This window comes from Coccinella septempunctata, chromosome 1 (genome assembly GCF_907165205.1).
Source record: "Coccinella septempunctata chromosome 1, icCocSept1.1, whole genome shotgun sequence".
NCBI lineage: Eukaryota > Metazoa > Arthropoda > Insecta > Coleoptera > Coccinellidae > Coccinella > Coccinella septempunctata.
The window spans coordinates 24,449,997-24,473,269 of record NC_058189.1 but is presented as its reverse complement, the minus strand read 5'-3'; the positions used below and the strand labels follow the sequence as shown (position 1 = coordinate 24,473,269).

Sequence of the window (23,273 nt, the reverse complement as noted above, 5' to 3'; positions counted from 1 at the left end):
AGTTTCAAGATTTGGTTCGAATTGATCCAAATTCCTTAGGAATCGAAATGATATTTTGCCGAATCGACTAAGGTAATCTTCATTCCTATCAGAACTATCGATCTGAAATTCAACATGTGCATCTCAATTCGAAAACTATGTGCAGTTTCAAGATTTGGGTCGAATTGGTTCAACAGTTTTTGAGGAATTGATATCACACTTTGCCGAATAGACCACTGAAATCTCAATTCCTATCTGCACTTTCGAACTGAAATTCAACATGTGCATCTCAATTCGAAAACTACGTGCAGTTTCAAGATTTGGTTCGAATTGATCCAACAGTTTTCGAGGAATTGATATCACACTTTGCCGAATTGACAACTGAAATCTCAATTCCTATCTGAACTATCGAAGTGAAATTCAACATGTGCATCTCAATCCGAAAACTATGTGCAGTTTCAAGATTTGGTTCGAATTGATCCAACAGTTTTCGAGGAATTGATATCACACTTTGCCGAATTGACAACTGAAATCTCAATTCCTATCTGAACTATCGAAGTGAAATTCAACATGTGCATCTCAATCCGAAAACTATGTGCTGTTTCAAGATTTGGTTCGAATTGATCCAAATTCCTTAGGAATTGAAATGATATTTTGCCGAATCGACTAAGGAAATCTTCATTCCTATCAGAACTATCGATCTGAAATTCAACATGTGCATCCCATTTCGAAAACTATGTGCAGTTTCAAGATTTGGTTCGAATTGATCCAATAGTTCCTTAGGAATTGAAATGATATTTTGTCGAATCGACTTCTGAAATCTCCATTCCTATTAGAACTATCGATCTGAAATTCAACATGTGCATCTCATTTCGAAAACTATGTGCAGTTTCAAGATTTGTTTCGAATTGATCCAACAGTTTTCGAGGAATTGATATCACACTTTGCCGAATAGACCACTGAAATCTCAATTCCTATCTGCACTTTCGAACTGAAATTAAACATGTGCATCTCAATTCGAAAACTACGTGCAGTTTCAAGATTTGGTTCGAATTGATCCAACAGTTTTCGAGGAATTGATATCACACTTTGCCGAATTGACAACTGAAATCTCAATTCCTATCTGAACTATCGAAGTGAAATTCAACATGTGCATCTCAATCCGAAAACTATGTGCAGTTTCAAGATTTGGTTCGAATTGATCCAAATTCCTTAGGAATTGAAATGATATTTTGCCGAATCGACTAAGGAAATCTTCATTCCTATCAGAACTATCGATCTGAAATTCAACATGTGCATCTCAATTCGAAAACTATGTGCAGTTTCAAGATTTGGGTCGAATTGGTTCAACAGTTTTTGAGGAATTGATATCACACTTTGCCGAATAGACCACTGAAATCTCAATTCCTATCAGAACTATCGAACTGAAATTCAACATATGCATCTCATTTCGAAAAATATGTGCAGTTTCAAGATTTGGTTCGAATTGATCCAACAGTTTTCAAGGAATTGATATCACACTTTGCCGAATTGACCACTGAAATCTCAATTCCTATCTGAACAATCGAACTGAAATTCAACATGTGCATCTCAATCCGAAAATTATGTGCAGTTTCAAGATTTGGTTCGAATTGATCCAATAGTTCCTTAAGAATTGAAATGATATTTTGTCGAATCGACTTCTGAAATCTCCATTCCTATTGGAACTATCGATCTGAAATTCAACATGTGCATCTCATTTCGAAAACTATGTGCAGTTTCAAAATTTGGTTCGAATTGATCCAACAGTTTTCGAGGAATTGATATCACACTTCGCCGAATAGACCACTGAAATCTCAATTCCTATCTGCACTATCGAACTGAAATTCAACATGTGCATCTCAATTCGAAAACTATGTGCAGTTTCGAGATTTGGGTCGAATTGGTTCAACAGTTTTTGAGGAATTGATATCACACTTTGCCGAATAGACCACTGAAATCTCAATTCCTATCTGCACTATCGAACTGAAATTCAACATGTGCATCTCAATTCGAAAACTATGTGCAGTTTCAAGATTTGGTTCGAATTGATCCAACAGTTTTCGAGGAATTGATATCACACTTTGCCGAATTGACCACTGATATCTCAATTCCAATCTGAACATCGAACTGAAATTCAACATGTGCATCTCAATTCGAAAACTATGTGCAGTTTCAAGATTTGGTTCGAATCGATCCAATAGTTCCTTAGGAATTGAAATGATATTTTGTCGAATCGACTTCTGAAATCTCCATTCCTATTAGAACTATCGAACTGAAATTCAACATGTGCATCTCAATCCGAAAACTATGTGCAGTTTCAAGATTTGGTTCGAATTGATCCAATAGTTCCTTAGGAATTGAAATATATTTTGTCGAATCGACTTCTGAAATCTCCATTCATATTAGAACTATCGATCTGAAATTCAACATGTGCATCTCATTTCGAAAACTATGTGCAGTTTCAAGATTTGGTTCGAATTGATCCAACAGTTTTCGAGGAATTGATATCACACTTTGCCGAATAGACAACTGAAATCTCAATTCCTATCTGCACTTTCGAACTGAAATTCAACATGTGCATCTCAATTCGAAAACTATGTGCAGTTTCAAGATTTGGGTCGAATTGGTTCAACAGTTTTTGAGGAATTGATATCACACTTTGCCGAATAGACCACTGAAATCTCATTTCCTATCAGAAATATCGAACTGAAATTCAACATATGCATCTCATTTCGAAAACTATGTGCAGTTTCAAGATTCGGTTCGAATTGATCCAACAGTTTTCAACATGTGCATCTCATTTCGAAAACTATGTGCAGTTTCAAAATTTGGTTCGAATTGATCCAACAGTTTTTGAGGAATTGATATCACACTTTGCCGAATAGACCACTGAAATCTCAATTCCTATCAGAACTATCGAACTGAAATTCAACATATGCATCTCATTTCGAAAAATATGTGCAGTTTCAAGATTTGGTTCGAATTGATCCAACAGTTTTCAAGGCATTGATATCACACTTTGCCGAATTGACCACTTAAATCTCAATTCCTATCTGAACAATCGAACTGAAATTCAACATGTGCATCTCAATCCGAAAATTATGTGCAGTTTCAAGATTTCGTTCCAATTGATCCAATAGTTCCTTAAGAATTGAAATGATATTTTGTCGAATCGACTTCTGAAATCTCCATTCCTATTAGAACTATCGATCTGAAATTCAACATGTGCATCTCATTTCGAAAACTATGTGCAGTTTCAAAATTTGGTTCGAATTGATCCAACAGTTTTCGAGGAATTGATATCACACTTCGCCGAATAGACCACTGAAATCTCAATTCCTATCTGCACTATCGAACTGAAATTCAACATGTGCATCTCAATTCGAAAACTATGTGGAGTTTCAAGATTCGGTTCGAATTGATCCAACAGTTTTCGAGGAATTGATATCACACTTTGCCGAATAGACCACTGAAATCTCAATTCCTATCAGAACTATCGAACTGAAATTCAACATATGCATCTCATTTCGAAAACTATGTGCAGTTTCAAGATTTGGTTCGAATTGATCCAACAGTTTTCAAGGAATTGATATCACACTTTGCCGAATTGACCACTGAAATCTCAATTCCTATCTGAACTATCGAACTGAAATTCAACATGTGCATCTCAATCCGAAAACTATGTGCAGTTTCAAGATTTGGTTCGAATTGATCCAATAGTTCCTTAGGGATTGAAATGATATTTTGTCGAATCGACTTCTGAAATCTCCATTCCAATTAGAACTATCGATCTGAAATTCAACATGTGTATCTCAATTCGAAAACTATGTGCAGTTTCTAGATTTGGGTCGAATTGGTTCAACAGTTTTTTAGGAATTGATATCACACTTTGCCGAATAGACCACTGAAATCTCAATTCCTATCTGCACTATCGAACTGAAATTCAACATGTGCATCTCAATTCGAAAACTATGTGCAGTTTCAAGATTTGGTTCGAATTGATCCAACAGTTTTCGAAAAATTGATATCACACTTTGCCGAATTGACCACTGAAATCTCAATTCCTATCTGAACTATCGGACTGAAATTCTACATGTGCATCTCAATTCGAAAACTATGTGCAGTTTCAGGATTTGGTTCGCATCGATCCAATAGTTCCTTAGGACTTGAATTGATATTTTGCCGAATCGACTACTGAAATCTTCATTCCTATCAGAACTATCGATCTGAAATTCAACATGTGCATCTCAATTCGAAAACTATGTGCAGTTTCAAGATTTGATTTGAATTGATCCAACAGTTTTCGAGGAATTGATATCACACTTTGCCGAATTGACCACTGATATCTCAATTCCAATCTGAACTATCGAACTGAAATTCAACATGTGCATCTCAATTCGAAAACTAGGTGCAGTTTCAAGATTTGGTTCGAATCGATCTAATAGTTCCTTAGGAATTGAAATGATATTTTGTCGAATCGACTTCTGAAATCTCCATTCCTATTAGAACTATCGAACTGAAATTCAACATGTGCATCTCAATCCGAAAACTATGTGCAGTTTCAAGATTTGGTTCGAATTGATCCAATAGTTCCTTAGGAATTGAAATGATATTTTGTCGAATCGACGTCTGAAATCTCCATTCCTATTAGAACTATCGATCTGAAATTCAACATGTGCATCTCATTTCGAAAACTATGTGCAGTTTCAAGATTTGGTTCGAATTGATCCAACAGTTTTCGAGGAATTGATATCACACTTTGCCGAATAGACCACTGAAATCTCAATTCCTATCTGCACATTCGAACTGAAATTCAACATGTGCATCTCAATTCGAAAACTATGTGCAGTTTCAAGATTTGGGTCGAATTGGTTCAACAGTTTTTGAGGAATTGATATCACACTTTGCCGAATAGACCACTCAAATCTCAATTCCTATCTGAACTATCGAACTGAAATTCAACATGTGCATCTCAATCCGAAAATTATGTGCAGTTTCAAGATTTGGTTCGAATTGATCCAATAGTTCCTTAAGAATTGAAATGATATTTTGTCGAATCGACTTCTGAAATCTCCATTCCTATTAGAACTATCGATCTGAAATTCAACATGTGCATCTCATTTCGAAAACTATGTGCAGTTTCAAAATTTGGTTCGAATTGATCCACCAGTTTTCAAGGAATTGATATCACACTTTGCCGAATTGACCACTGAAATCTCAATTCCTATCTGAACTATCGAACTGAAATTCAACATGTGCATCTCAATCCGAAAATTATGTGCAGTTTCAAGATTTGGTTCGAATCGATCCAATAGTACCCTAGGAATTGAAATGATATTTTGCCGAATCGACTACTGAAATCTTCATTCCTATCAGAGTTATCGATCTGAAATTCAACATGTGCATCTCAATTCGAAAACTATGTGCGTTTTCAAGATTTGGGTCGAATTGGTTCAACAGTTTTTGAGGAATTGATATCACACTTTGCCGAATAGACCACTGAAATCTCATTTCCTATCAGAAATATCGAACTGAAATTCAACATATGCATCTCATTTCGAGAACTATGTGCAGTTTCAAGATTCGGTTCGAATTGATCCAACAGTTTTCAACATGTGCATCTCATTTCGAAAACTATGTGCAGTTTCAAAATTTGGTTCGAATTGATCCAACAGTTTTCGAGGAATTGATATCACACTTCGCCGAATAGTCCACTGAAATCTCAATTCCTATCTGCACTATCGAACTGAAATTCAACATGTGCATCTCAATTCGAAAACTATGTGGAGTTTCAAGATTCGGTTCGAATTGATCCAACAGTTTTCGAGGAATTGATATCACATTTTGCCGAATAGACCACTGAAATCTCAATTCCTATCAGAACTATCGAACTGAAATTCAACATATGCATCTCATTTCGAAAACTATGTGCAGTTTCAAGATTTGGTTCGAATTGATCCAACAGTTTTCAAGGAATTGATATCACACTTTGCCGAATTGACCACTGAAATCTCAATTCCTATCTGAACTATCGAACTGAAATTCAACATGTGCATCTCAATCCGAAAATTATGTGCAGTTTCAAGATTTGGTTCGAATTGATCCAATAGTTCCTTAAGAATTAAAATGATATTTTGTCGAATCGACTTCTGAAATCTCCATTCCTATTAGAACTATCGATCTGAAATTCAACATGTGCATCTAATTTCGAAAACTATGTGCAGTTTCAAAATTTGGTTCGAATTGATCCAACAGTTTTCGAGGAATTGATATCACACTTCGCCGAATAGACCACTGAAATCTCAATTCCTATCTGAACAATCGAACTGAAATTCAACATGTGCATCTCAATTCGAAAACTATGTGCAGTTTCAAGATTTGGTTCGAATCGATCCAATAGTACCTTAGGAATTGAAATGATATTTGGCTGAATCGACTACTGAAATCTTCATTCCTATCAGAACTATCGATCTGAAATTCAACATGTGCATCTAAATTCGAAAACTATGTGCGTTTTCAAGATTTGGGTCGAATTGGTTCAACAGTTTTTGAGGAATTGATATCACACTTTGCCGAATAGACCACTGAAATCTCAATTCCTATCAGAAATATCGAACTGAAATTCAACATATGCATCTCATTTCGAAAACTATGTGCAGTTTCAAGATTCGGTTCGAATTGATCCAACAGCTTTCAAGGAATTGATATCACACTTTGCCGAATTGACCACTGAAATCTCAATTCCTATCAGAAATATCGAAATGAAATTCAACATATGTATCTCATTTCGAAAACTATGTGCAGTTTCAAGAGTCGGTACGAATTGATCAAACAGTTTTCAAGGAATTGATATCACACTTTGCCGAATTGACCACTGAAATCTCAATTCCTATCTGAACAATCGAACTGAAATTCAACTTGTGCATCTCAATCCGAAAATTATGTGCAGTTTCAAGATTTCGTTCCAATTGATCCAATAGTTCCTTAAGAATTGAAATGATATTTTGTCGAATCGACTTCTGAAATCTCCATTCCTATTAGAACTATCGATCTGAAATTCAACATGTGCATCCCATTTCGAAAACTATGTGCAGTTTCAAGATTTGGTTCGAATTGATCCAATAGTTCCTTAGGAATTGAAATGATATTTTGTCGAATCGACTTCTGAAATCTCCATTCCTATTAGAACTATCGATCTGAAATTCAACATGTGCATCTCATTTCGAAAACTATGTGCAGTTTCAAGATTTGTTTCGAATTGATCCAACAGTTTTCGAGGAATTGATATCACACTTTGCCGAATAGACCACTGAAATCTCAATTCCTATCTGCACTTTCGAACTGAAATTCAACATGTGCATCTCAATTCGAAAACTACGTGCAGTTTCAAGATTTGGTTCGAATTGATCCAACAGTTTTCGAGGAATTGATATCACACTTTGCCGAATTGACAACTGAAATCTCAATTCCTATCTGAACTATCGAAGTGAAATTCAACATGTGCATCTCAATTCGAAAACTATGTGGAGTTTCAAGATTCGGTTCGAATTGATCCAACAGTTTTCGAGGAATTGATATCACATTTTGCCGAATAGACCACTGAAATCTCAATTCCTATCAGAACTATCGAACTGAAATTCAACATATGCATCTCATTTCGAAAACTATGTGTAGTTTCAAGATTTGGTTCGAATTGATCCAACAGTTTTCAAGGAATTGATATCACACTTTGCCGAATTGACCACTGAAATCTCAATTCCTATCTGAACTATCGAACTGAAATTCAACATGTGCATCTCAATCCGAAAATTATGTGCAGTTTCAAGATTTGGTTCGAATTGATCCAATAGTTCCTTAAGAATTAAAATGATATTTTGTCGAATCGACTTCTGAAATCTCCATTCCTATTAGAACTATCGATCTGAAATTCAACATGTGCATCTAATTTCGAAAACTATGTGCAGTTTCAAAATTTGGTTCGAATTGATCCAACAGTTTTCGAGGAATTGATATCACACTTCGCCGAATAGACCACTGAAATCTCAATTCCTATCTGAAATTTCGAACTGAAATTCAACATGTGCATCTCAATTCGAAAACTATGTGCAGTTTCAAGATTTGGTTCGAATCGATCCAATAGTACCTTAGGAATTGAAATGATATTTGGCTGAATCGACTACTGAAATTTTCATTCCTATCAGAACTATCGATCTGAAATTCAACATGTGCATCTAAATTCGAAAACTATGTGCGTTTTCAAGATTTGGGTCGAATTGGTTCAACAGTTTTTGAGGAATTGATATCACACTTTGCCGAATAGACCACTGAAATCTCAATTCCTATCAGAAATATCGAACTGAAATTCAACATATGCATCTCATTTCGAAAACTATGTGCAGTTTCAAGATTCGGTTCGAATTGATCCAACAGCTTTCAAGGAATTGATATCACACTTTGCCGAATTGACCACTGAAATCTCAATTCCTATCAGAAATATCGAAATGAAATTCAACATATGTATCTCATTTCGAAAACTATGTGCAGTTTCAAGATTCGGTACGAATTGATCAAACAGTTTTCAAGGAATTGATATCACACTTTGCCGAATTGACCACTGAAATCTCAATTCCTATCTGAACAATCGAACTGAAATTCAACTTGTGCATCTCAATCCGAAAATTATGTGCAGTTTCAAGATTTCGTTCCAATTGATCCAATAGTTCCTTAAGAATTGAAATGATATTTTGTCGAATCGACTTCTGAAATCTCCATTCCTATTAGAACTATCGATCTGAAATTCAACATGTGCATCTCATTTCGAAAACTATGTGCAGTTTCAAAATTTGGTTCGAATTGATCCAACAGTTTTCGAGGAATTGATATCACACTTCGCCGAATAGACCACTGAAATCTCAATTCCTATCTGCACTATCGAACTGAAATTCAACATGTGCATCTCAATCCGAAAACTATGTGCAGTTTCAAGTTTAGCGGTATGTGCTGGGGTGAGTTCACGCCATTTGAAGAATGGCGTGCTCTTGGGGTGATTGTTTCGTCCCACTGCTAGGGTCGGACTCATCAGGTAGGTTAATGAACCCTAGCAGCTACCTACGACAATCGCCGAAGCAGCGTAGTTTGTGCCTGCTATAAACGCCGGTTACGTCGAGGGTATAGAGTGTTGCGTCGCCGGTGGCGCCATCGTTTGGCGTATGCTGCACCGCAATAGACGTATAATCTACCCTGTGATCGCAACCGTCCTGCGCAGTGATGCCATCGTTTGGCTACCCTTGGTACCATCATGGTGAGATGAAGTATTCCTCTACCATGGGTACAACTACGCCGCCACAACACTCCCCCACCAGCGGCGCTGACTGGGGAAGCGATGCGATACGGTAGGCAGGGTACCGCCGTTTACGAAGATGGGGAAGGGCGTCTAGAGTAGCGTCAGAAATACCCGAGATGGGAGCGTGCATTGTGAGCGAGCTATTGTATCAACCGGTCTGGCCTTCTGGGATACGTCGTTAAGACGGCCCTCCCTCATCACGTCGGGGTCACCACTTTAGCGGTATGTGCTGGGGTGAGTTCACGCCATTTGAAGAATGGCGTGCTCTTAGGGTGATTGTTTCGTCCCACTGCTAGGGTCGGACTCATCAGGTAGGTTAATGAACCCTAGCAGCTACCTACGACAATCGCCGAAGCAGCGTAGTTTGTGCCTGCTATAAACGCCGGTTACGTCGAGGGTATAGAGTTTTGCGTCGCCGGTGGCGCCATCGTTTGGCGTATGCTGCACCGCAATAGACGTATAATCTACCCTGTGATCGCAACCGTCGTGCGCAGTGATGCCATCGTTTGGCTACCCTTGGTACCATCATGGTGGGATGAAGTATTCCTCTACCATGGGTACAACTACGCCGCCACACAAGATTCGGTTCGAATTGATCCAACAGTTTTCAACATGTGCATCTCATTTCGAAAACTATGTGCAGTTTCAAAATTTGGTTCGAATTGATCCAACAGTTTTTGAGGAATTGATATCACACTTTGCCGAATAGACCACTGAAATCTCAATTCCTATCTGAACTTTCGAACTGAAATTCAACATGTGCATCTCAATCCGAAAATTATGTGCAGTTTCAAGATTTCGTTCCAATTGATCCAATAGTTCCTTAAGAATTGAAATGATATTTTGTCGAATCGACTTCTGAAATCTTCATTCCTATCAGAGTTATCGATCTGAAATTCAACATGTGCATCTCAATTCGAAAACTATGTGCGTTTTCAAGATTTGGGTCGAATTGGTTCAACAGTTTTTGAGGAATTGATATCACACTTTGCCGAATAGACCACTGAAATCTCATTTCCTATCAGAAATATCGAACTGAAATTCAACATATGCATCTCATTTCGAAAACTATGTGCAGTTTCAAGATTCGGTTCGAATTGATCCAACAGTTTTCAACATGTGCATCTCATTTCGAAAACTATGTGCAGTTTCAAAATTTGGTTCGAATTGATCCAACAGTTTTCGAGGAATTGATATCACACTTCGCCGAATAGACCACTGAAATCTCAATTCCTATCTGCACTATCGAACTGAAATTCAACATGTGCATCTCAATTCGAAAACTATGTGGAGTTTCAAGATTCGGTTCGAATTGATCCAACAGTTTTCGAGGAATTGATATCACATTTTGTCGAATAGACCACTGAAATCTCAATTCCTATCAGAACTATCGAACTGAAATTCAACATATGCATCTCATTTCGAAAACTATGTGCAGTTTCAAGATTTGGTTCGAATTGATCCAACAGTTTTCAAGGAATTGATATCACACTTTGCCGGATTGACCACTGAAATCTCAATTCCTATCTGAACTATCGAACTGAAATTCAACATGTGCATCTCAATCCGAAAATTATGTGCAGTTTCAAGATTTGGTTCGAATTGATCCAATAGTTCCTTAAGAATTAAAATGATATTTTGTCGAATCGACTTCTGAAATCTCCATTCCTTTTAGAACTATCGATCTGAAATTCAACATGTGCATCTAATTTCGAAAACTATGTGCAGTTTCGAAATTTGGTTCGAATTGATCCAACAGTTTTCTAGGAATTGATATCACACTTCGCCGAATAGACCACTGAAATCACAATTCCTATCTGAACTTTCGAACTGAAATTCAACATGTACATTCGAAAACTATGTGCAGTTTCAAGATTTGGTTCGAATCGATCCAATAGTACCTTAGGAATTGAAATGATATTTGGCCGAATCGACTACTGAAATCTTCATTCCTATCAGAACTATCGATCTGAAATTCAACATGTGCATCTCAATTCGAAAACTATGTGCGTTTTCAAGATTTGGGTCGAATTGGTTCAACAGTTTTTGAGGAATTGATATCACACTTTGCCGAATAGACCACTGAAATCTCAATTCCTATCAGAAATATCGAACTGAAATTCAACATATGCATCTCATTTCGAAAACTATGTGCAGTTTCAAGATTCGGTTCGAATTGATCCAACAGTTTTCAAGGAATTGATATCACACTTTGCCGAATTGACCACTGAAATCTCAATTCCTATCAGAAATATCGAACTGAAATTCAACATATGTATCTCATTTCGGAAACTATGTGCAGTTTCAAGATTCGGTTCGAATTGATCCAACAGTTTTCAAGGAATTGATATCACACTTTGCCGAATTGACCACTGAAATCTCAATTCCTATCTGAACAATCGAACTGAAATTCAACATGTGCATCTCAATCCGAAAATTATGTGCAGTTTCAAGATTCGGTTCGAATTGATCCAACAGTTTTCAAGGAATTGATATCACACTTTGCCGAATTGATCACTTAAATCTCAATTCCTATCTGCACTATCGAACTGAAATTCAACATGTGCATCTCAATCCGAAAACTATGTGCAGTTTCAAGATTTGGTTCGAATTGATCCAATAGTTCCTTAGGAATTGAAATGATATTTTGTCGAATCGACTTCTGAAATCTCCATTCCTATTAGAACTATCGATCTGAAATTCAACATGTGCATCTAATTTCGAAAACTATGTGCAGTTTCAAAATTTGGTTCGAATTGATCCAACAGTTTTCGAGGAATTGATATCACACTTCGCCGAATAGACCACTGAAATCTCAATTCCTATCTGAACTTTCGAACTGAAATTCAACATGTGCATCTCAATTCGAAAATTATGTGCAGTTTCAAGATTTGGTTCGAATCGATCCAATAGTACCTTAGGAATTGAAATGATATTTGGCTGAATCGACTACTGAAATCTTCATTCCTATCAGAACTATCGATCTGAAATTCAACATGTGCATCTAAATTCGAAAACTATGTGCGTTTTCAAGATTTGGGTCGAATTGGTTCAACAGTTTTTGAGGAATTGATATCACACTTTGCCGAATAGACCACTGAAATCTCAATTCCTATCAGAAATATCGAACTGAAATTCAACATATGCATCTCATTTCGAAAACTATGTGCAGTTTCAAGATTCGGTTCGAATTGATCCAACAGCTTTCAAGGAATTGATATCACACTTTGCCGAATTGACCACTGAAATCTCAATTCCTATCAGAAATATTGTGACGAACCAGATTTTGCTCCGCCACAAAAAATTAAATTTTTCAACCGATACTTGCATAATAATGCCTGATAACCGAGATATTTTTGAAGAAAACCGAAATACTGTCATAGGGGGTGTACCGATAACAATAGTTGTGTGTTACGATTGAAAGGAGCCTTACCGATAATTGTTAGTTCATAGTTTTCCACCGGTCAGTCCATGTTAGTAGGAAAGACTGTATCTCTTATGTTTTCAGAATTCATTTATTTTAATAATTCTTTCCGTTCCACCATTTTTTTTTGTTTGCTCTGAAAAAGTTCTCATAACTTTTTCTACTTTCCTTCTCATCCGTTGCCTCTGTCTTTTTCTGGGCCAATTGAATAACCGTATCATTTTTGCTTTATCCAATGGATTGGTGAGTTTCCCATAGGGGGGAGAGTTTTTCCGAGTAGAGAGGGGATATTTCTTCGCGGCCCTGGAAGGTGAAGAGAAAAAAAAGAGACAATCGTTGTTGAGAGGTGAACGAGTGGAGTGTGTGCAAAGTAAAACCGTACTTACGAATCAAAGGAAAATCTAAGGCAAGTGATTGTTGAAATTATTACCGCTTCATTGCACCTTTATGGAATAATATTCTCTCTAGACTTTTGCTTGGCTGAAAATCCGAATTAACCGTAGATTGACCATTTCCTGCTGTATATAGCTTTCCGTTACCGTAGGGTGACATTTGGGTCCCAGGAGGACGTTGGGCCCCCCTGATTTCTCCGATTCCTGAATATTTGACCGTTTCATCCCGATTTCCAACCGTTTGAATTATAGTTATAGGTTAGATTCGCCGAGCATAGAGTTGGGATTTCATAACCGTCAAATACCCTCACCGCCGGACTCTGTGGCCGCTGTTTGACAGCCAGCCAGCTTGAGGTCACCGAGAGAGAGAGAGAGAGACCGAAGGACACCGGATCATAGACAAACCACCGAGACAGAGATAGAGGGCGTACCCCGGTGAACTGGTGTTTTCAAATTTCGACCTGACTGAATTCCGTTGATTATTTTTAAAACCGTTCGTACTTTTCATTAAATTGTGTCTTGCCTTAGTTGAAATATTTTTCCGAAACCGTGCATGTTTCTTTGCACTCAGTTTAATTGAAACTTGACTTACTTCCGTATATTTTTCCGAAACCGTTCTTTGCACTTAGTTTAATTGAAACTTGACTTACTTCCGTATATTTTTCCGAAACCGTGCATGTTTCTTTGCACTCAGTTTAATTGGAACTTGACTTACTTCCGTATATTTTTCCGAAACCGTTCTTTGCACTTAGTTTAATTGAAACTTGACTTACTTCCGTATATTTTTCCGAAACCGTGCATGTTTCGTTGCACTTAGTTTAATTGAAAGTTGACTTACTTCCGTATATTTTTCCGAAACTGTGCATGTTTCTTTGCACTTAGTTTAGTTGAGACTTGACTTACTTCCGTATATTTCCGAAACCGTCCATTTTCCTGAAGTGAAATTTTGCCAGCCGTCCTGCGCCGACCAGACACAGCCGTTGACGTCCACCATTTGGTCTACCTGTATATTCTCTTTTGTGTATAGTTTATTGTAATAGAAATAAATAGTTGAACATTAATTTTTGTTGCCAATTATTTTGCCAGTGAGAGTCTATTTATTAAATCAGTTTCATCTAAGAGTTTAGTTAGAAGAGGTAAGTACTCTTTCTGACGCCTAAAGACCGTTGAAAAGCAGACACTTAGAAGACGCTACCGCCCTAGTCTTCATCGATACCCTTCTCCACTGATACTCAAGTCTACCCGGGCTCTCCAACTCTTTGGGGATTCTGTGAGAGACGTGGGGTTTGACTGATTGCCCCACTGGCGCCCGAGCAACCGTAAGGAGCTGCCAGAGTACGAAAAGTCTATCACATCTGGCGCCCGAGCAGGGACTTCTGCTGTTCTGTGAGTAGTTCCTGTTACCGTAACCGTACCGTTTTCTTTAAATACTCTTCACTGGCAAATTGGTAACCGTTCTTTGTTTCTGGCATATATCCGTATAGTACATATTGTAAATCTTTATTCTGAGTTTCTGGTACCGTGAAAATGGATGTCAACCGACTGAAAAGTGACGAACTTACGTGGGAGTTAGAGGCAAGAGGCTGCACCGTGGGACACACCGTTCAGGAGAAAAGAGCTCAACTGAGAAGGGCCATCCATTCCGACATACCGTTCATTCCAAGAGATGAAATTGACCAGGCACAGGAAATTGGTGTTTGTGGTGCCAAGTTGTTCGACTTGATGGGAGAGATATGTGAGTTCGATTTTAATAATAGAGACAATGAGTTGCAGCGCATTAGGAGCCGGCTACTGCACGTTCAAGGCCGACTGAGAAGTCTATCTCCGGAAGCTGTCAGTCTGCTTCACAAGAAAACCGAGCTGGAGCACTCTCTGAAGATGGCCATGAGATTGCTGGAGAATACTCACTGGTTAGGTGGTATTCCAGAGAACCTGTCAGCCGGAACACCGTCGCTGATTGACCAGGAATTACCGGACTGCGCATCTAGACTTGGTCCAGGTCTGATTCCGTGCTCAACCACCGTTGGAGAAGCAGACTTGTTGAACTTGGGAGAAGATTGTGACATATCCCGACCGACCACTCATGATGACCGGCTGCAGCAGAACCGTCAAGAAGTTTGCAGATTATTAACCGAACAAATTGAACGTACTTTTTTGCAGAAACAACCTTCCTACCACCGACCGCCCGCCGACATCCTCCCATTTACCGTTGAACAAGCACTGCCAACCGACCGAACCAGTGAGCAAAACAGACCGTTAATAACATCCCCTGAGTCGAGGCGATTGACGAGGGAGTTTGCCGAATCAACCAGGAGAGTTTCATTTGCCTCATCTCCTACCGATACCGCTGGGATGAGAGAAGTAAGAAGCGAAGTACCGACGACCAAGGAAACCGAACTGACGACCGAATACCCGCCGATGAAACCGCCGAAAACCACCGATCATTCCATCGTTCCTACCGTTCCTGTGTGGAAATGGAACCTGACGTTCGATGGGTCAACCAGTGTGACCTCATTCCTGGAGGAGGCTGAGTATCTTGCCGAGGCTAGAAAGGTGAGCCACGAACAGTTATTCGAGTCAATATACGAGCTGTTACGTAGGGATGCAAGAGACTGGTACATTCCCCGGAGAGGCACCTTCACCGACTGGACCGACTTCAAGGAACAACTCCGAGAGGCCTTTCTTCCTCCCGACTACGAGGACATCCTTTTGGAGGAAATCAAGAAACGCACTCAAGGAACCGATGAACGACTCTTGTTGTATGTAACTCGAATGCAAAACCTGTTTCAGAAGCTGACCGTAAAGCGACCGACCGAGGAAGAACAGGTGAATATCATCCGACGACGTTTACTGCCAGAACTGCAAACCGCCCTGGCCTTCCAACCGACTTCAACCATAGAAGAACTGCTCCGAAAAGGAAAAGTTTTTGAATTGGTCAAATGGCAAACCGCTAACTATGCTTCGCCACCGATCCAAAAGAGTCTCATCAACGAACCGCATCTTACCTTCCGAAATTCCCCACCGAACGTCAAACCGATCGGAATGCACCTGAACACTCCGAACCACACCGAACCGTCTGAAAAACCGAAAGTAGCTCAGAGCTCCGCAATACCCCAGCGACAGGATGAACCGAAAAAGTCGAACCGACCGTCAACCGAACCCCAGTGCTGGAGATGTGGTGGCAAGGGTCATCTCCGAGCACAATGCACCTCGAAACCGCTGCTGTTCTGCTCTCGATGTGGTAAGAGGGGTGTCATGTCTAGGGATTGTAAGTGTCCGTTAAACTACTAAGGAACTGTCCGAAACCGGGGATCCGTCAGTTCCAAGCAACCCCATCCTCGGTCCATGAGAAAGAAAAACCTACCGATTACCGACCGATAATTAATGTTTTTGTAGGAGACAAGGAGTTCCCAGCACTGTTGGACACCGGAGCCACCAGGTCCTTTATCAGCAGTGAAGTGGCCGCCTACTGCAGGGTAGTGGGTATACAACCGGATTATGTTAGGGACGTTACCACCACCGTCGCTAACGGAAGTTCAATACCGATTGGAGAAATATATACCGCACCGGTCCGAATTGGGTCTGAAATTATGGAAGCTAAATTGTTGTTAGTTTCAGATTTACCGATCAATGTAGTACTGGGAATGGATATACTGAGGGCACACAACTTTTCCATTAATCTCCAAACCGCCGAATGTTTCCTGAATGGAGGGTCCATCCGGGCCCGGCTCAGCGAGCCAGAGAACCGAGGACAACTACATGCGATGGGACCGCTTTTGTCGAACCTGAGTGGAGAAGAGAAAGTCAGGCTGGAGGAGTTTCTACAGACCGAATTGAAGGCATTCGAAAATCTCCGAGGAACAACTCCACTGATGCAACACCGAATTAAACTCAAACCAGGCACCGAACCGATCAAGCAACGTTACCGTCCCCAAAATCCGAAGATGCAGGAGATAATAAACAATGAGGTCGACCGAATGCTGGCCGAAGGCATTATAGAACCGTCTTCATCCCCGTGGAGTTCACCGATAGTAATTGTCAAGAAAAAGGATGGTAAACCCCGATTTTGTATAGATTTCCGAATGGTTAACAATGTCTCCGTTAAAGATGCCTATCCGTTGCCTTATATTTCAGGAATTTTAGACAAGTTGAGAAAAGCCAAGTATATATCCACTATTGATTTGAAACAGGGTTATTGGCAGGTACCGTTAGCCCCCGAGAGTCGACCGATCACCGCATTTACCGTCCCTGGCCGTGGGCTGTTCCAGTTCAAAGTAATGGCTTTTGGTCTGCATTCCGCACCGGCATCCTTTCAACGTCTTTTAGACCGAGTTATTGGCCCTGAGATGGAACCGGATGCATTTGCGTACTTGGATGACATAGTAGTTCTTGGAGAGACATTGGACGAACATCTTGACAACCTAAGGAAAGTTTTCCACCGCCTCAGGGAGGCCAACCTGCAATTAAATCCGGAAAAATGTGAGTTTGTAAGAAAATCATTGAAATATCTGGGACATGTAGTAACCGAGGACGGCATTTGTACCGATCCTGATAAGATTTCAGCCATAAATGAGATGCCTGCACCGAAATCCGTACGAGAATTGAGAAGTTTCCTTGGTGTTGCTTCATGGTACCGAAGATTCATCGAAGACTTCTCCAAAGTTGTGACTCCGTTGACCGCATTACTGAAGAAGAAGCAAACCTGGAAATGGGAGACCGCCCAACAGACCGCTTTTGAGACCCTGAAACAGAAATTGACCCACTCACCGGTATTGGCCTGTCCGGACTTTTCAAAGCCGTTCGTCCTTCAAACCGATGCATCAGATGCAGGACTGGGAGCTGCCCTGACACAGACCGTTGATGGACAGGAAAAAGTAATCGCTTATGCTAGCAGGACCTTGTCAGGTCCAGAGAAAAATTACTCTGTTACAGAAAAGGAATGTCTGGCAATAGTTTGGAGCATTGACAAGCTGCGTCCGTATCTAGAAGGCTACCGTTTTACCGTTATAACCGACCACATGAGCTTGCGATGGCTGCAATCTATCAAGTCTCCCACCGGAAGAATTGCGAGATGGAGCATATTCCTGCAGCAATACGACTTCGAGATAAAGTACCGGAAAGGAGCCCTCAACCGTGTAGCAGACGGTCTGTCCAGAAGTCCGTTACCGACCACCGAGACTATATGTCTGACCGAGGAGACTGTAAGTTGTAGATGGTACCGAAAAAAATTGGCTGAGGTGAGAGCGAATCCCGCAGCGTTTCCCGATTGCAGTATTGTGTCCGGAAAATTATACCGCCATTTTTGGGATGCTGATGATTTTACCGAGCCTGAATTCGGCAGTCCTTGGAAGCTATGCGTTCCAAAGGACGACCGAATAGATATTTTACAGGAAAACCACGACCGACCGACCGCTGGACACCTGGGGATGGCGAAGGCCATAACCCGTATGGCCCGAAATTACTATTGGCCAGGAATGTTCAAGGAAATAGCCCGATATGTCCGTAAATGTGGTACGTGTCAGAGATACAAAGTTCCGCAACAGAAGCCCCCTGGAAAAGTGCATCCGTATGTGGTAAGAGAACCTTGGGATACCGTTAGCGCGGATATTGTGGGACCGCTTCCTCGTTCGAGGAAGGGAAATTGTTATTTGGTTGTGATGCAGGACCGATTTTCAAAATGGGTGGAGGCCAGGCCCCTGAGAAGAGCAACCGCAAAGGGTGTGTACCAGGCTCTATATGAGGATGTAATCCTGAAGTTTGGATGCCCGAAAACCGTGGTCAGTGATAATGGTTCACAATATGATAGCCGATTGTTCAAGGGAAGTCTGCGAGACCTTGGGATCCGACACCGTTTAGCACCAGTTTATTCTCCCCAATGTAACCCCGTAGAAAGAGTCAACCGTACCCTCAAAACAATGATAGCCCAGTTCTGTGAAAAGGATCAGCGTACCTGGGATGAGCATCTGAAGGAATTGACATTCGCAATAAACTCTGCAAGGCAGGAGTCGACCGGATACACCCCAGCATTCCTGAATTTTGGCAGGGAGATGCGTTCACCGAACGCCAAGTATCTAACCGAGATGGCCAACCGGGATGAAAAGGAACACACCGAACCAGACACCGAACCAGATACCGAACCGCAAGTTGCTTGGCATGCAAATAAATTAAACCGTTTCACCGAAACTTATGAGTTTGTCAGATCTAGATTGGCACGAGCTTTCTCCCAGCAGAGCCACTACTACAATCTACGTCGGAGGGACTGGCGATGTCGAGTAGGAGACCAAGTATACCGAAGGGAACATCCCTTGTCTTCCGCAGTGGAGGGAATTGCAGCCAAATTGGCTCCGAAATACTCCGGACCGTATACCGTTATAAAGGTAGTATCTCCTGTGGTATATGACATCAAGGATGGCAGTGGTAAGATTCTCCGACACATTCACATCAAGGATCTGAAGTCCTCCCTTGGAGAGGTACCGTCTGAAATGTAAAAAACCGTTACTAACACAAAAAAAAAACCGATTGACCTAACAGGGTACCGATGAACCGTTATTTTCTGTTTGATTAACGTATGAAATTTTCAGGATGAAACGTTACTCGATGGGCCGACCGTTAACCTTTAGGGAACCGACCCCACCGTCCGGACCGCCTTCTCCAGAAAGTAATGGGTCGACGCTCAGCCTGTCGGCAGACTGGGAGGTGCCGCAGGAAAGAAAAAGGGACGCCGGGACCAGCACAGAACCGCCAGCCACCAGGACCGTGGGTACCGATGGATATCATGTCTACCTGGGGTTGGGCCCCCGAAGCTGTTGGCGCTGTGGCAACGAAGGCCACCGACGAGAACACTGCAGAGGGGAGCGGATGAAATTTTGTTCTAGGTGTGGCTGCGTGGGTGTGCTATCACGGGATTGCTGTGCCCGAACCACCGACCGTGACAGAAGACCGCCCTTAACCACCGTCAGCCAGCGAGGAACCCCAAGCCGGAACGGATCCTCAGGAAGCAGGGCAGAGGCCGTACTCCCGGATCTCCGGTTGAGGCCCGCCACACCGACGCCTGCACCGACGCCGGCACCGACGCCTGTACCGACGCCTGTACCGACGCCTGCACCGACGCCTGAACCGACGCCTGCACAGACGCACATACCGGTACCGTCCAAACCGTCGCCGCCCACACCGTTGCCGACCCCACCGAAAAAGAAGGTGAAAGTGGATTGAGACCGTTAAATCATTACCGTAAAAGACAAAACACCGTTGTTCAATACCGTTATTTCCGTTGAATAAATACCGTTCCGAAAAATCTTTTATTTCACCAACCGAAATGGTGGATGCGCTAACCGTTTCCACCATCAAATTACCGCTAACTAGGTCACAATACCAGAAAATAGTTCCGAGTTCAATAACCCCGCAACTTTGGTTTGTTCACAGGCTGCCACCGCAAATTACACCGAAAACCCAGGAGGGTTAGAAGAAAAATAAAACTCCGTTTTATTTTTCTTGCACACGGCAGAGGGGGGTGTGACGAACCAGATTTTGCTCCGCCACAAAAAATTAAATTTTTCAACCGATACTTGCATAATAATGCCTGATAACCGAGATATTTTTGAAGAAAACCGAAATACTGTCATAGGGGGTGTACCGATAACAATAGTTGTGTGTTACGATTGAAAGGAGCCTTACCGATAATTGTTAGTTCATAGTTTTCCACCGGTCAGTCCATGTTAGTAGGAAAGACTGTATCTCTTATGTTTTCAGAATTCATTTATTTTAATAATTCTTTCCGTTCCACCATTTTTTTTTGTTTGCTCTGAAAAAGTTCTCATAACTTTTTCTACTTTCCTTCTCATCCGTTGCCTCTGTCTTTTTCTGGGCCAATTGAATAACCGTATCATTTTTGCTTTATCCAATGGATTGGTGAGTTTCCCATAGGGGGGAGAGTTTTTCCGAGTAGAGAGGGGATATTTCTTCGCGGCCCTGGAAGGTGAAGAGAAAAAAAAGAGACAATCGTTGTTGAGAGGTGAACGAGTGGAGTGTGTGCAAAGTAAAACCGTACTTACGAATCAAAGGAAAATCTAAGGCAAGTGATTGTTGAAATTATTACCGCTTCATTGCACCTTTATGGAATAATATTCTCTCTAGACTTTTGCTTGGCTGAAAATCCGAATTAACCGTAGATTGACCATTTCCTGCTGTATAAAGCTTTCCGTTACCGTAGGGTGACATTTGGGTCCCAGGAGGACGTTGGGCCCCCCTGATTTCTCCGATTCCTGAATATTTGACCGTTTCATCCCGATTTCCAACCGTTTGAATTATAGTTATAGGTTAGATTCGCCGAGCATAGAGTTGGGATTTCATAACCGTCAAATACCCTCACCGCCGGACTCTGTGGCCGCTGTTTGACAGCCAGCCAGCTTGAGGTCACCGAGAGAGAGAGAGAGAGACCGAAGGACACCGGATCATAGACAAACCACCGAGACAGAGATAGAGGGCGTACCCCGGTGAACTGGTGTTTTCAAATTTCGACCTGACTGAATTCCGTTGATTATTTTTAAAACCGTTCGTACTTTTCATTAAATTGTGTCTTGCCTTAGTTGAAATATTTTTCCGAAACCGTGCATGTTTCTTTGCACTCAGTTTAATTGAAACTTGACTTACTTCCGTATATTTTTCCGAAACCGTTCTTTGCACTTAGTTTAATTGAAACTTGACTTACTTCCGTATATTTTTCCGAAACCGTGCATGTTTCTTTGCACTCAGTTTAATTGGAACTTGACTTACTTCCGTATATTTTTCCGAAACCGTTCTTTGCACTTAGTTTAATTGAAACTTGACTTACTTCCGTATATTTTTCCGAAACCGTGCATGTTTCGTTGCACTTAGTTTAATTGAAAGTTGACTTACTTCCGTATATTTTTCCGAAACTGTGCATGTTTCTTTGCACTTAGTTTAGTTGAGACTTGACTTACTTCCGTATATTTCCGAAACCGTCCATTTTCCTGAAGTGAAATTTTGCCAGCCGTCCTGCGCCGACCAGACACAGCCGTTGACGTCCACCATTTGGTCTACCTGTATATTCTCTTTTGTGTATAGTTTATTGTAATAGAAATAAATAGTTGAACATTAATTTTTGTTGCCAATTATTTTGCCAGTGAGAGTCTATTTATTAAATCAGTTTCATCTTAGAGTTTAGTTAGAAGAGGTAAGTACTCTTTCTGACGCCTAAAGACCGTTGAAAAGCAGACACTTAGAAGACGCTACCGCCCTAGTCTTCATCGATACCCTTCTCCACTGATACTCAAGTCTACCCGGGCTCTCCAACTCTTTGGGGATTCTGTGAGAGACGTGGGGTTTGACTGATTGCCCCACTGGCGCCCGAGCAACCGTAAGGAGCTGCCAGAGTACGAAAAGTCTATCACAATATCGAAATGAAATTCAACATATGTATCTCATTTCGAAAACTATGTGCAGTTTCAAGAGTCGGTACGAATTGATCAAACAGTTTTCAAGGAATTGATATCACACTTTGCCGAATTGACCACTGAAATCTCAATTCCTATCTGAACAATCGAACTGAAATTCAACTTGTGCATCTCAATCCGAAAATTATGTGCAGTTTCAAGATTTCGTTCCAATTGATCCAATAGTTCCTTAAGAATTGAAATGATATTTTGTCGAATCGACTTCTGAAATCTCCATTCCTATTAGAACTATCGATCTGAAATTCAACATGTGCATCTCATTTCGAAAACTATGTGCAGTTTCAAAATTTGGTTCGAATTGATCCAACAGTTTTCGAGGAATTGATATCACACTTCGCCGAATAGACCACTGAAATCTCAATTCCTATCTGCACTATCGAACTGAAATTCAACATGTGCATCTCAATCCGAAAACTATGTGCAGTTTCAAGTTTAGCGGTATGTGCTGGGGTGAGTTCACGCCATTTGAAGAATGGCGTGCTCTTGGGGTGATTGTTTCGTCCCACTGCTAGGGTCGGACTCATCAGGTAGGTTAATGAACCCTAGCAGCTACCTACGACAATCGCCGAAGCAGCGTAGTTTGTGCCTGCTATAAACGCCGGTTACGTCGAGGGTAAAGAGTGTTGCGTCGCCGGTGGCGC

General features: G+C 40.9%; 1 protein-coding gene across 1 annotated transcript; it reads left to right on the top strand.

Annotated features, from left to right (window-relative positions):
• The first annotated feature begins 15,678 nt into the window (after positions 1 to 15,678).
• On the top strand, positions 15,679 to 20,447 carry LOC123321603 (chitin-binding lectin 1-like). Its single transcript, XM_044909292.1, has 2 exons — positions 15,679 to 15,712; positions 19,741 to 20,447. The coding sequence occupies exon 2, from the start codon at positions 19,742 to 19,744 to the stop codon at positions 20,369 to 20,371; it is 630 nt and encodes a 209-aa protein (XP_044765227.1). The 5' UTR covers positions 15,679 to 15,712; position 19,741; the 3' UTR covers positions 20,372 to 20,447.
• Positions 20,448 to 23,273: the final 2,826 nt, after the last annotated feature.

Excerpts from the sequence above, each read along its gene's own strand:
- LOC123321603 (XM_044909292.1), top strand. The coding sequence starts at position 19,742 with ATGAAACGTTACTCGATGGGCCGACCGTTAACCTTTAGGGAACCGACC.